The sequence below is a fragment of the Atractosteus spatula genome, chromosome 17 (assembly GCF_055471065.1).
Source record: "Atractosteus spatula isolate fAtrSpa1 chromosome 17, fAtrSpa1.hap1, whole genome shotgun sequence".
In the NCBI taxonomy this organism is placed as follows: domain Eukaryota; kingdom Metazoa; phylum Chordata; class Actinopteri; order Semionotiformes; family Lepisosteidae; genus Atractosteus; species Atractosteus spatula.
In genome coordinates, this window is record NC_142722.1 from 18,278,067 (window position 1) to 18,293,041 (window position 14,975).

General features: G+C 43.3%; 1 protein-coding gene across 3 annotated transcripts in view; it reads left to right on the forward strand.

Annotated features, from left to right (window-relative positions):
* Positions 1-14,975, forward strand: part of osbp2b (oxysterol binding protein 2b) — a 99,602-nt gene that overhangs the window by 56,570 nt on the left and 28,057 nt on the right. For all 3 annotated transcript variants that reach the window (XM_088935617.1, XM_088935619.1, XM_088935618.1), the window contains 3 exons: positions 1,222-1,472; positions 12,300-12,495; positions 14,440-14,557. In XM_088935617.1, coding sequence (XP_088791743.1) covers positions 1,222-1,472; positions 12,300-12,495; positions 14,440-14,557 — 565 coding nt within the window. The remainder of the gene's footprint in view (positions 1-1,221; positions 1,473-12,299; positions 12,496-14,439; positions 14,558-14,975) is intronic.

Below are 14,975 nucleotides of genomic sequence, written 5' to 3' on the forward strand. Positions count from 1 at the left end.
GGTGGTTCAAGGAATGCTGTTGATCTGGAGTCTCACAGTCTAGATAATCAGATCTAGATGTCTACAGGTACCATCTACATGGTTTGTGACTTAGTCTTAAAGGAAATTGGCACTGACATTTCTAGACCTCACAGAATGGATGCAGTCCCTGTCTTTTTCACAAATCACTATATATCCATCATTTAAAAACCTTTCTCTAGTAACATAGCATGGCACAGAAATGCGACCCAATGGAGTAAATAATGTAGACCAAACATGGTCCTTCTGAGTTCGATCCATTAGGTCTTATACAGTAGGTCATCCTAAATCATTTATTTCTAAACACACAGTCCTGGACTTGAATCTGATAGGAAATCTGGGAAAACAATTTCGAAAATCGTTCTCCGTCTGTCCATTAATAATCCTCAACCAGCCTGACAGCCTGCTCTGTGCTGGGGTATAGAGTTGGTTGGCTGATCCAGATACACTTACAGTAGTAGTTTCTTCCGAAGGCCTTTTCGCCTGGCATTGACTTTCCAGTTTTCTTTTTTTGTGACTGCCGTGTTTTTACCCTTTTTAAGCACAACTGTAATGTTAAAATCTTACTGTAATGAGAACTGTGAAACACACAACATGTCAGTCCCCATGTTCCTGTAGGCGCAACACTGGGGGGTCCTCATCCACTTTAAAAAGTAGGTCTCAGTTGCATACATTACAGTGACGCAATTTCTGTTTTCCAAGTCCAAAAAAATACAATGCAAGACCTTCACCTCATCCATTCCCCTCCACGTCAGTAGTCCCGGACTGCGAGGCAGCGGTGCTAACCACTGCGCCACCATCTCGTTGTGTCTTAATGAATGCTATCGAAGTGTGTCCCACAAGAGGGAAAGCTGTTGTCAGCCTGGAGTCACATGAGCGTTCGTCTTGTGCACACTCCTTGTCCCTTTTAAGAAGACGTTAGCGTGGAGAATGGAAACCATAAAGGAAACAGAAGATGCTGTCTTCTTACATATGGCTGTATACACAACAAACACAATAAAAAGGACAGGAAGTCAGTACAGTTTACCCAGCGCGGCATTCTGGACTCCAATCCCAGTAAACACAGTCGTACTGAAGTGCTTAAATAAAAGCTCGTCCCTTAAAGGACCAGTTGAGTCAAACGGTTATAAGGACAAGCCAGAAGGGACGCTCCTCCTCCTCAGTCCAGTGGCTGACTGCGCCTTGTCCCCCTCTCTGTTCCAGATGACTCTGGGGACGAGGAGCCGGCCTCCCCGTCAGACAGGAGCGAGATCCACAGCACGCTGAAGACCCTCGCCAGCAAGCTCGACGACCTGAGCACGTGCAACGACCTGATCGCCAAGCATGGGGCAGCGCTGCAGAGGTCGCTGAGCGAGCTCGAGAGCCTCAAGTTGCCGGCGGAGGGCGGGGAGAAGATCAAGTCTGTGAACGAGCGCGCCACTCTCTTCAGGATCACTTCCAATGCTATGATCAATGTGAGTGCACAGCGCCCGCTCCTGTGAACGAGTCCTCTGTATCTGTTCCTGGGATTCTTTAATACTGCTGATACTGACATTTCATGTATTTCAGATCAAGCTGCCACGTGTTCTGTCTTCACAAACACTAACTGTGGAGAATGCACGCACCACATTGTTAGCATAGAGAATTGTTCATCAGCAGTCGTCTGGTTTCTTACTAATTCTTTGTGCACTGCTTGTCCTGTTACAAATGAAATGTATTGAACTTTTGAAAAAAACTGTAACAACTGCAGTCAGCCGTCTTCCCTTAGTTCACCAGCTCATGCCAAATTAATCCTGATTCAATATGTATTGAGCAGCTTTTCATGTACTGTAAGTACAGTACTTTTTGTAGAAGACATTTTCAGGGTTGTGCCCCAGGGGCCTGATGATTAGGTACTCCTGCCAGGATTCTGCATGTGTTTTTCAGCTCCAGTTTGCTGCTGAACCAGTGAAAAGGGGGCAGAGTTAAGAAAGCAAACTCTGCCCTTATTTTGGGGAAAAACAAACCCTCAGACAATCTGAAAAGTAATTGCAAATGAAACCCTAGGAAAAATGGATTTCAGGCTGGTAGGCCAACAAACGTGATACTTTGGAAAGAGGGTGTAGACTTACTGTACTGTACTATAAACACTGCATAGAAATACAGGAAGGATGCAAAGATGCTGATTCATAAGCTGCAGTTGTAGCTCCTTATTTGCAGATGTGGCTGACAGAAGACTTAAAAGGTTCGGCTTGTTCAGCTTGTCTGACCACATCACCCCAGAGTGAAGCTCTGAACACAGCTTCCCTGTTTCAAATTAACTTTGAAGTGACTTCAGTAATGTGCTGTATGAAACCACTGGTGTGACAGGGCCCTCCTGAGTTCAGCATCGTCTCAGTTCATATGTACCAAATAGTTCACTGAGATCTAAAAATAACTTTTTTCTGCTTGTACCCAGATATGACAATTAGCTACTGTACCTGTAGTGGGATTCAGCTTTATGTGCACTTTTTTGTTAGGATGGTTTTGAAATGTACAGTAGCAGTGAATATTCAAAAATATTAGGGGCTCTAAAGAAGACACATGTAGAATAACTACATGGGCATGTGACGAAGCAGGAATTGTCAGGGAATGAAGTTGCTTTAAAATTTGATAAAAATTCTAATTATACAGTAGTTGCATGCCTAGCACTGCATTTCACTCCATAGTGTTGTCTAATTTTAATCTGCGCACTGTGTCATGAAATGGGCCGGCTATATTTAAACCTGTAGCTAAATGACATCCAGCAAATCTAAAATCATTTGATCACTCCTACATCCACACGTTAGCGACAGAAACAGAGACATACTGTGGTTAGTCCCTGCACTGTTCTTTTTAGCTCACAAACCCAAGAATTACAGCACACCCTGTGTTTTTCTGTACAGGGTACTTGTAATGTTAAGTGGCCTTTTCAAAAAGCTTTTTAAATAGAAACTGAGTAATGGTATTTTATACTTGTACAAATGGGACCATGGGCAAGGCCGTCCTGTAGGTAACTGCAGTGGCCTTTGTCAGTAGCATGCTCTGCCCATCAGACCCTGCAGCTCATGCTCTAGCAGCCTCTGGTGTGTAGTGTCCTTGTCCGTGGCGGTGTCTCGCCCATGATCCCTTTTGTATGTGTAGCAAATATTTTTACTCCATACTGCACTTTTCATGATATACTGTACTTCTACATACAGGTCAACGAATTTCATGATTACATATGGCACATGCACCCTGAGAGGTTTAAAAGCATTGGCCCAAGAAATTCTTGTTTGAAATATATATATATATTTTGTTCAGTGCAGATTCTTTGATGAGTTAAAATTGAAATTAGGGTTAGGGTTACACTTCCTCTGAAACAAGGCTTGCAGATGCTGATAATGATATACGAATTGCACAAATTCAGTCTAAAGGCTATATATATGATTATTACCTAAGACACATGCACCCTAAGAGATTTTTAAGGAATTGTTCAATAAATTCCTGCTTGAAGTGTATTTCAGTGTTGTGCGCAGTGCAGCTTCTTGAATAGGTAAATCTGACCCTAACTGGGCACTTTAACCCTAGAATCTGTGCATATTTAACACTAGTTGGTATAACAAACCAAAATGTCAGCAAGAGTTGTACAAATTCAGTCTTGAAATTTTAAATATACTGTACGTCAGCCATTAGAGCGCATGGCTACGTCTGCATGTGTTGCATATCAATAGACCCCACGCTTGAAGCCGAATGTGGTAAATATAAACTAGGCTGAAACATCTGTTATTAAAAAAATAAAACACAGGAAGGTTGGTCTGATCTGTAGAGTCATGGGTCTACTAGTATGTTGTGTGTAGGTGGATTATAGTTTGCACTTTTATGTACTCGTGCTAAGAGTAGTACAGTAGTACATGTCCTGCTGCTGTATGCTGAATGTGACAAAACAAAGACTGAAACAGCAGCTGCAGTTTTAGGACAGTACTCCTGGGCGACAGAACTGCTGCAAACAGCCTTCAAGGCATTTTCACAATGAGTACAGGATTTGTGAGTGCGGGTGGGGTGTGGAGCGAATGTCTCGAGTGATGAGCTTGCCAGGCTTTTTTCTATGACAACAGGAGCTCCGGAGGCCCCGAGTTTTGAAATCTTCGTCCTGTTCTGTGCAGCTCTTCTGTGTGTGAAAAGTAAATTTTGCACTTTGAGGCAATAGTAAGGAGAAACTGCCAGTAAGGCCGATACAAGTCACAAACTGGGTCGTGAAGACAACTCTTCGCCTGTGTGCGTGTGATAAGCTCTGTTCCAGAAAGAATGAGCAGCACCGAATCTCGTTTACACAGGAAGCTGCTGTCTGAAGGGCAGAAACACAATCCTGTTGGGCAGATGTGCTGTGCTTGATGAATGAGGGATACCCGATCTGTCTATCTACGGGACAGAAATAGAAAATCTCTGCATGTCCTGTGGAACAGGACTTACAAATTAGCTCTTAAAAAGGCCAGACTTTCCAAAGCTTATCCATGACTTTCTAATTAACAAGTCCAATTGTGATACAATTAATATATTTCTTCTTTCGATACACTTTTTCTAAACTGATATGATTTAAAGATTCTTTTCTTTTTCCATACTGATATGATTTTTATTTATTGCCATGACAGTTACACTTTACGTAAACAAGACTAACCAACAGCCATTACTCCTTTATTAGCATTTAAGAACACCATTTAACATCTAACCTGATATGTGACAAATGGCACTACAAGCATGTGATCATTCGTATCATTTCACAAAACATGGTTCCAGATGAAAGCGAAGAGCAAAATGCCAGGTAGAGAGAAGTCAGATGAAAATGATGGAAGACACCATCTGGATTTTCAACAGCTGCACCTCAGTAACTGCAGTCCTGAAATGTTTATCTGAAATTTTATTTTGCTCAATGTTTTATATTGTTATTTTGCTTGTTGTTTTATTGTGCAGTGTAGCGTTTATGAAGGAGTTATGATGGTATCTGTTCTTCTAATAAAATCCAGAACCTTCAGTGAACTTCAGCCTGGTTCACACAGAAGTCCTGATACAGAACAACTTTGGAGACACGCTCATAAACTTTTCTAAACTGATGGGTAGTTATACAGTACCAGTCTCCAGCAAAAGCATCTTAACAAAACTAAACCTTTTGTATTTTAGAAGAAGGTGATCATCTATCCAAAGAATAAACAGCCATTTCAGAAGTGGGGAATGTGTTCCTTCAGATGACATAGTTTCACAGCTCTAAACTTTGAGGAAGTGCATGACGTGCAGTATACTGTAACATCTAGAGTGTACAGGTTTCTCAAGAGACAGCAGGGTGCATCCACTCAGTACTGATGGGGTAAGAGAAAAAAGGTTTTGCTTTTCTCTGGGGTCCTCACTAAAGAACAAATTAATTATAACCTGGCTTTATTGTAACTGGCTTCCTGCAGTAAATAAGCCTGTGTACAGCTGCTGACAAACCAGCTGCTGGACAGAGCTGGCTGCTGCTGAGACTTCATCATGATGGTTTTAATAGAGCAGCAGAGCTGACAGGTTGGGAGTTTTGTCCTTGCTCTGTAGCAGACTGAAAACGCACACAGCGCCATTGCAGTGGTTTTTTGGTGATGTGTCGGAAGTTGCTTAAATGTCTTCCTGCTGTTCTTTGCTTGGTTGTTTATACCCATGAAAGCTGGGGAATGTAAATGAGTTGAGATCTCTGTAGGAAGAGAACTGTTGGTCGGTCAGGGCAAAATAAGCTGGTGTGTACGTGTGTCTGGTTTGTTACCACTACATATTAGGGTTGGAAGACAAGGCATTTATTTTGATTATCTGAATATTTTTCTATCAACTGCCGTATCAACTGCAATTTAGTTAAGCTCTTAAGAGCCTTCACGGCTCCTGCGCATGTGTTTCAAACTACAGTACGTGCCGGCAGAGGAGAGGTTTACATCACTTGGCATTAGAGACTTGAACGTAAACCACAAACCGTTATTGCAGCTGAAGCAAGCTGTGAATGAGATGTCCCAGGGTAGAACAGAAGTCAGTTGCTCCCAAATTCCAACCCCTCCTTCCGAAAATAAAAGAGGAAGGATTTCACTTTGGTTCACTCTGTGCAGTTGTTTTAAAAGCAATCTGGATAATATCTAATGCAACTTTATGATTTTTATAAAATGTCTAAAGAGCTGCTGCTTTGATACAGTAGATGACATTTAATTAGCTAGCGGACTTTTACAAATTTGGACAATTTTTGAGAAATACCAGTGTGATAGTTTTATTACTATCTGATTTTGTTGAAGGAAAGTTATTGTCTTCTAACATTTTTAACTCTTTTAAGTAGAATTTAAACATTTTAAATAGATGTATGTCAGTAATATGCTTTACAGCAAACATCTCCCTGATCTAGCTAATAACTGAACAGATCAGAGAGCTTTTTTTGCTTAAGCATATTCAAGACCTGTGAGAAGGGGAGTACACTGTGCACAGTAGCATACTGTAGTATCCTTCACACTTGACCACAACTGTCCAAACCATCTTTTGTCTTTGGTATTTTTAACCACAGGACTTTGGCAAACTACAAAGACAGCCCTGGAATGCACACAAAATGTAAATGACCATGTTACAAAACTAGTACGGACACTAAAAAGAGTGGTAATGAAAAACCTGGAAAAAGCATGATTTATTTTAGGTCTAACATACAGTACATTGATAGCATTTGACTGGATATTGAAGAATCGTGGAGAACTGGAATCAAAGATGAGATCAGACAGACTGTTTGAAGTATACACTAAACCACTTTTTTTTCCTGCTACTACTGCTTTTTTTCTGCCACAGAAAGCTACTGTAAGTTTGCAAAAAAAACTGATTTCATTCCAATATGTGAAGGCCTAAATACAGCTTTACCTGAGTTGCCTCATGTTGTGGGTAAAAGAATTTAGTTCTTTCAGTTTTGTGGTGCAGTACGTTCTTCTGTCTTGGCTGTCCTCCTCTGAAACAGCCTTGAGGCACCTACTGTATGATAATCACGGGGCATGTAGCAAACGTTCAGGTCTTGCAGTTTGACTTCAAAGTTGTGAAACATTGCTATTTCTAAAGAGAACAAGCCTTGTGAAAACTAAGTGCTTCTAATTGTGCTAAAAGGAGAAAGAAAATGGGCATTACCTCTGACTGTCAGCTTTAGCGGTGTCTTGCCAATCTGGTGTCTTTGCAGATAAGAGGATTTTAGCAGTTGGGACCCATCCATTTTCTAACCACTTTATCCAGTACAGGGTCACAGGGGCACCAGAGCCTATCCCAGCAAGCAACGGGGCAAGACGGTGCACACTTTGGACGGACTGCCAGTCCATCACAAACAGAGACACACCCAGTCACCTGGGCCGGTTTCCCCAGAAGCCAGTTAACGGGCCGGTACTGCGTATCTTTGGAGTGTGGGAGGAAGGCCAAGGTGTACAATGCTAACTGCCCCGCCACCACGCCACCCACAGGGTCTTTTCTTTTGTGTCTGGTGCCTGGTTCTATACAGTATCTGTTAGAAGCTTTTGAAAAGGAGATTTTATTTCCCTTTTTTAATCACATCAGGTGTTCAAATCGAGCTGTTGCAGTAGAGAGGCTTCGTGTGAGGAGGAGGTGTTGCAGGGGAGCAGTTTGGCATCACGCCCTGTTCTTAAGCACCAGGCCCAAGCGCTTCCTCGGCCTCCGTCCCGTCGGTCCAGATAGAGGAGTCTCCTCAAGTGGTTGTGTGGTGCACCTGGAGCAGCGCAGGAGCTCATTGTAGCCCAGTCTCAACGCCTGTGGGCAGGGAAACAGCAAAGCAAACCAACCTAACGGAGAGCTGCAGAAGCAGAAGGGATTGCTGCTCTTCTCAGGCTCAACAGCTCAGGCTGACAGATGGCTAACAGTCCGTCCTTGACCTGCCCCCTCCAAGCCATTTCCTTTTTCTCACTACAGGTCTTGTCGTAGTCTAATGAGAATTCAAGCACAGATCCACTAGAGAGACGGGTAGTGAATAGATACCAGACACCAGAAAACGTGTGTGATCTGTACTACCTGGGAAGCAATAATGTATGAACTGGAAGAGTGCCACAAGGCATGACTAAAGGGAGCTTTGCTAACAGCTTAGAAAGCAAGAAGTTAATGACGAAAAGAGGCTTATCAGTGCTCATCGCTGTTCTGGCACCAAGGCATTTTATTACAGTTAGCTCTGTCATGTCTCTGCCTCCACCACTTACGGCATCCACATGACCTGTTCTACGCCTTGATCATTCTCCACCTCCGGAGTCGGGCGTCCTTGCTCTCGTCTCCTGACTGAGAAATCTGTGACAGCTGGTTACACAGCTCTGATCTCCTGATTGAGAAAAAAGCCACCTTACAGCGCACACACACACACACACACACACACACACACACACACAGGCCAGTTCATCCCCACCTGCTGCTCCGCACACGCAGGCTAGCCCCACCTGCAGGGACAGGCATGCTGTCAGCAGCTCTCCCCTTCTCATGGTCTTTGACTCCAGGAGGAGCAGAAGAACGCGCTGCTCGTGCAGGTGCAGATCTCCATTTCTGCACAGGGAGGAGGTTTAAGCAACAAGGAAACAAGGAAAAAGTAATAAAACGCTTGTGAAATTGTAAAGATTGTAAATTTCACAAGGCCTGTGGATTATCTTATTGAGTACTGTTTGTATTTAGCTTTGTATAATCGTATCCATTTCCTTTTTATATTTAAGTTGTAAACTTTCTATTGGATCTAGTGTTGATCTGCTAGTTGAATAATCCTGTTATGAGGAATTAAGGAGTTTCTCTTTTAGAAATTCAGGCATTCTGAATAGTTGACAGTGTGGTCAGCTTTTCTTCAGTGGCAACGAGCACTATCAGGACTTAATAAAGCGATTTGCCGTGTTTTTGTAAAAATCTGTGATTGATAGATTTGAGGCTTTCAAAAAAATGTTAATTCTTGAAACAATTTTAGTTGCTAAACTGCCTTCCCCAACTAGCAAGGATGTTGTGAATAGTGTGCAGTAATAATGGGGAAAAAGTATTCACCTACAGTATATGTCTGCATCATTTTTTTATTTTAAAAAATAACAGTTGTATGTAAACTTGAAGTTGAGATAAAAGAAGTATGAGGTAATATATTTAGATCTCCGATGAGGAGAAAATGTTCAATAGCCTCAGTGTAGGGTTTATATGTGCAAATATATTTCTGTATAAAAAATAAACCATTTCCTCTGAAACAACACCAAATTCATCACTAACTGAAAGGGTATCACCTGTATCTCTAACATGCAATGGATCTCTTTCAGCCATTTTTTTAAAATCATAAATTATAAGTGAGAAATTCAATTCCAGAGATTACTGGGCAACCCATGGAGAACAAAACAATATTTTTGGAAATGTAGACATCAAAAACCTTTTTGTCCACTAGCACTAAAATAGTTTAAAATCTTAAATAACTTCTGAAAATTGATGTGTAGGTTTGTATTCTATTTTCTGTAATAGAATAGGTTTGTTAATTAAGTCATACATTCCCTAATATAATCTTTACCATCTTGTATTACTACACCATCCCCTTATTAGCTGAGCTGGGGCCCTGGGTTCAATTCTGGACCTTCAGGTGCTGTCTGTGTGGAGTTTGCATGTTCTCCCCGTGTTCACGTGGGTTTCCTCCCACAGTCCAAAGACGTGCTGCTAGGTACTGGCTTCTGGGAAGGACAATTGGCCCTGGTGTATGTGCATGAGCTTGTGTCTGTGCCCTGCGAGGGAACGGCATCCAGTTCAGGGCGTATCCTGCCTCCTGCTCGTTGCTTGCCAAATTTGAAGGAGTTAGAAAATGGATGGATGGAGTAACTTCCTCTTTTAGTAACACTGAAGGAAAAAAAATTAAGATTCATTTAAAAAAAACCCAAAAAGCTTGTCCGTGCGGGATGCTGAAATTGTTTGACTCCAGCAGCTTGTTTTGACTCACTCAGTTTAACCGAAAAGAATATTGCAACGCCTGGTTGGTGCATGGCTCTGCCCTCCTCCCACTTGCGACGTCGGACTGTGGCGAGAAGCTCGGTTCTTCACGCATACTCAGCCCGCTGGATGTCAGTCTTCTGGCACTAGAGGTCAAGCAATGACAAGAGCACAATCACAGCAAAGGCCATCCCATCACCTTGGCAGTGCTTCGGCACTTTTTAGATGTACTGACTGCCCTCAGTCTTTCTCGCAGTGCTCCTTCTTGTCTGGGTGTTATTAGTAGCTTTATCATCCATTTATTTTAACACAATTTACTGTAGGAGCTGTCTCCTCGAAGCGTGCTTGAGGGTTTCACTCCGTTCTTATTTCCTCTCATAGCAATAAGCAGCCAAAGCTTGAAAATAAAGTGAGAAGGTGATAGATGTGGTGATATGAAACTTGTAAGAGAGATTGCTGTTCAGTGAAATCCTTGCCACATGTTCTACACATTACCTAATCTTTACAGTATAATATTTATAGTAATAACTAATTTCTACTCGCATTACCTCATTTTCATCTTTAAATTCGTTCCAAAACCAATAACATTTTAAATTAAAGGCGGTGTGGATTTGAAACATGTAAATTTATGTGACATTATCCAGTCAGGAAGGCATTAATACATTTCTTCATGGTTTATATAATCTACAGGAAATGAACTGATGTCAAAAATGACAGGCCTGCATGCATGTAAATTTGTGTTTAAATTTGACATTAGAGGTCATTGAATTGACCTCCGATGGCATAACAAATCAGCTCACTATAAATTGCATTGCATTTAGATTTAAGGACAGAGTTTTTTTTCACTAAAATGCTGGAGGAAACTGAGCTTTGGAAACCTTCTGCTATTCGGTGCACGTTCAAAGTGATCTTAAACTTTCTCTGTCTCATTTTATATATTAACTTCAGATTACGTTTGCTGCAAAAAGCTGGAACTCTTGACAAAAGGCACTTCTGTCAAAACATCGGGTCTTTGTTTCAGTTTTTTTTTATCTTGGAACCTAATTCTACAAAATTGAATATAGCTGACTGATAGATGTGCAAGGTGCAATGTATATTTCTGCCGGTTGCAGAAAATGCAAGGTGATGTTTAGATCTTAGTTCGGGAGAAAAGGTTCGATATACTCTGCACTCCCCTGTGTGGACTGTACGTGTGCACTGGGAGACCTGTGCTTACTGGTGACTTGGTGAAACTGTACAATGTGATCCCATATTGTTTTTTTTTAACTGTAGAAATTGTCTTTTAGTTTCATCTGATGTGCGTGTTTGACATGAAGTTCTGTGTATTCACTATGTGCTGCCCTATCAAAACAGAGAATATCTCTAATAGTGGGTCATTCTCCTCCATCATTGACTGTAACATATCATAGCATTGAAAACACTACAGAAGTTCACAGAAGTGATAAGAGACTGATCAGTGATCTCAAAAGATATGAGGAAGTGTCCCTTAAGTTCAGAAGCTTCTCTCCTTCGCCTACTGTATAATGTTGTTTTCTTTCTTTTCCTACTTGTGAAAATGCAATTAAGACAAAGAGCAATTGGCAACCTGTTCTGTCTAATTTGTTGTTGCCTGGTTGAAATATTTGAAATATTTCTGAAATAATTGTTTTATTTAATGAATTCCCAAACTTCTTGCCATAAAACTAACACTGGGGAGCTACAGTATACGAGGCTGCACTGAAATATCAAGACTGTATAGTATATGCTTTGTTTCTTAACATTGAGGCCCTTGGGGCAAAGTTAGCTGGTCAAGCAATTCTCACTGTCCACTGTAACTTTTTACTAGACACAGGCAGAAGAATTAAAAGGAAAGGAATTGGTGCCTTTCAAAACTTAGAATTGGAATCACTCTTGCCTCCATACGTTTTGCCCATTTCTTCTGATACCTAAATAAACTCTTAAAAGGTGTTCCAGTGGCGCAGTGGTTTGGGCCGTGAGCTTAAATCCTGGGGTGCTATTTGTGTGGAGTTTGTATGATCTCCGGTGTTTGTGTGGGTTCCCTCCAGTTTCCCCCCAGTCTAAAGACAAGCTGGTAGGTTAATTGGCTTCTAGGAAAACTGACCCTAGACTAGGTGTGTGCCTGTTTGTGTCTGACTGCACCGGGAAGGACTGGCGTCCTGTCCAGGGTGTACCCTGCCTTGTGCCTGTGGCTTGATGGGATAGGCTCTGGCTTCTCCGTGACCCTGTACAGGACAAAGCAATTAGAAAATGGATGGATTTGTGTTATCCACTGTCCAGATTCTTGTGAAAGCAAGTTTTCCAGGTCCTTTTACCAGAATAGGAGCCGTCCGGGGTGACGGGTCGCCAGACTGACGTGTTTTCCTGCTGTGCAGGCGTGCCGTGACTTCCTGGACCTAGCCGAGAGCCACAGTCGGAAATGGCAGCGAGCACTGCAGTATGAGCGAGAGCAGAGGATCCGCCTGGAGGAGACCATCGAGCAGCTAGCCAAGCAGCACAACAGCCTGGAGAGAGCCTTCCGGGAGGCGCCTGCGCTCGCCAACCCCCCCACTGCCCCCAACACTGCACAGGGTCAGTCTGTCGCCGTGCGCGCCCGCCTGTGTCTCTGGCACCCCCTGCGGCACGGAGCTCCCAGCTGAAAATACCGGCCCCTTTCTTCCAGCCACAGGAACGCTCCCAGATGACACATAACACCAGCGCCCTCCTGAGTTACAGTAAAAATCACCTGTTTAAACCCAGTCTGAAAACTGGATGAACCAGAGGAGTTTATTGTTTATTACTTCAGGCCAGAGAAGGACAGATACTGTACATGAATATCTTTAACCACAGTTTAAAAGCTCTGAATTGTTACGGGTTTAAGGAATTTAATTTTTTATCTCTTATAGCAATATGCTACATAGTTTAGAACATGAAGAAGAGCCCAGAAGGCCGTGTTGAAAGTTTCGCTCTTTAAGACTCACTTGCTAGGGTGGGAGTTATTTATAAAGGAAAATAATAAAGGAAGCAGAATCCTTAAGACACACAAAAGCATATGAACCGGGCAGTGAACAAAAGAAATCATATCATTTCATGTTCAGGTTAAACCAGCCTTCACAGGTGCTTTTTTTAAAAAAAAAAGAGAGTTTCCTCTGTGAGGGATCTTTTCCGAAGTGAGTGAGAGGGAATCTGTTTGGCCTCAAGCAGGAGCCAGAAGATGCGAGTGAGTGCTCTTCGGTATACAGTACACAGACCCACGCGATGAGACTGGGCCACAGGGTGACAGATACCGCTGCTGCTAATGAGTGGACTGCAGGGCCCTTTCTAGCTACCGCTTCTTGTCACCGTGAGGGAGAACAGGGGTGTGAAGAAACAGGGAGTGAGCACACAGAACCCGTGAGCTCCAGTACAGCGTCATCACCCGCTGTGTGTGTGCGAGGGCTCACGTGTTCTCCTCTCACAGCCAGCCCCCGCCTGCGAGGGGGGCATTATTGAATCAGTCTGGCGGAGTGGCACTCGGCCATGCTGCAGGTGCCACAGGTTACGTGATGTCGGATGAGACTGGGACAAGGGTCTCACACCTCATGGCTCTCCAGAGCATTCAAGACTCTGGTGGCGTAGGGAGTCTGGCATCCGTTCGGGAGCTCCACAGTGCTTGAGAAAACCATTCGAATCCAGGGTCCCCTTGCGCATCTATTCAGGTACCCCTGCCAATCCCCAGTGCTACAACAGAGTTCAGCCCCGGCGGTGAGGAGATAAAAAAGGTCACAAGAGAACTGCAGATAAGATCAAGAAGACACAGACGAGAGGAGATCACCTGGCCTGGCCTGTCTTACTTGTTTTGATTGAACAAAGATTTGACTGATCAGAACAGTGAATTTCTGACAACTCTGGCCATGAATAACAAACATTATGTAAGTTTATGAAGATGAAAATGGTAAACCTTAATAATTGGGGAAGGAGCTGCATTCTTTTCCTCCAGCTGCAGCACTGGGAATCCAGGCGTCGCCATGGCTACAAAAGGCCTGGTACACCACAAATAATAAGCAGGCCAAACAGTTGGCTCAGGGGAGCACAAGATACACAGCTGCTCTTCAGCACACCACTCAGATCCAAAATCTTCCTGAAAGTTTCCTCAGTTCAGTATTAGTTTTTTATTATAAGCAGATAATTTCATACTTTCCTGTGCTTTACAGAATTATACAACAGTTGACAATATTGTACAGCAAACGCAGACCGTATATGCACTGACGAGAAGGAAAAACACAAACGCCCAAGAGGAGAGAAGAATCCTCTGGGAGTCCCAGGCCTCATGGTTAACTGCAAACTAGACTGAAACAAGTTTAGGTTTACGAGGAACTGTAATTACTGTCTACTGCACTTGTCATGTGTAGTTTCAGAGACTCCCGCAAGCAAAACATGCGCAACGATTGGACCAGCAGGAGAAAGGTGATCGTGGTGGGTTTCTCTCGGTGTTTCTGTGCTACCGGTTGCGAGACAGCGGGTGATTTGCTGCCTGTCTCTCTGGTTCCCCTGCAGGGAGTGTGCGGCCTTTGAAAGGGGAGGCCAGTGACGAAGATGAGGAGACGGAGTACTTTGATGCCATGGAGGACGCACCTGCCTTTATCACAGTGACCGCAGACCACAAGCAGCACAGGTGGGTGGGGTGGGAGAGGAGAGACCAGGGTGTTGTGAAGCTGTCATACAGTTCCACCCTGAAGTGGTAGCGGGCTGATAGAAGGAGCTGGCTGAGGTAAAAACCTTGGGTACTGAACCCACTAAAGATTATTTTTAAAAAGGCATTTGTTACCTCTGGTTTTAAGTGCCTTGATGAAGAAGAGGTGCGCACAGTCGCACAGTGGTTAGCATTGCTGTCTCGCAGTGCTGCCTCGCAGTGCCCCGGGCTCAGTTCATTGGGGGAACTGTCTTGCATGGGCGTCCCATCCAGGGGATACCCTGCTTTGTGCCCGTTGCTTGGTGGGATAGACTCCGGCTCCCCTGTGACGCTGAACTGCAAGAAGTGGTTAGAAAATGGATGGAAGGGTGGTAAAGGAGAAATGTTATCGTTCTGAAAG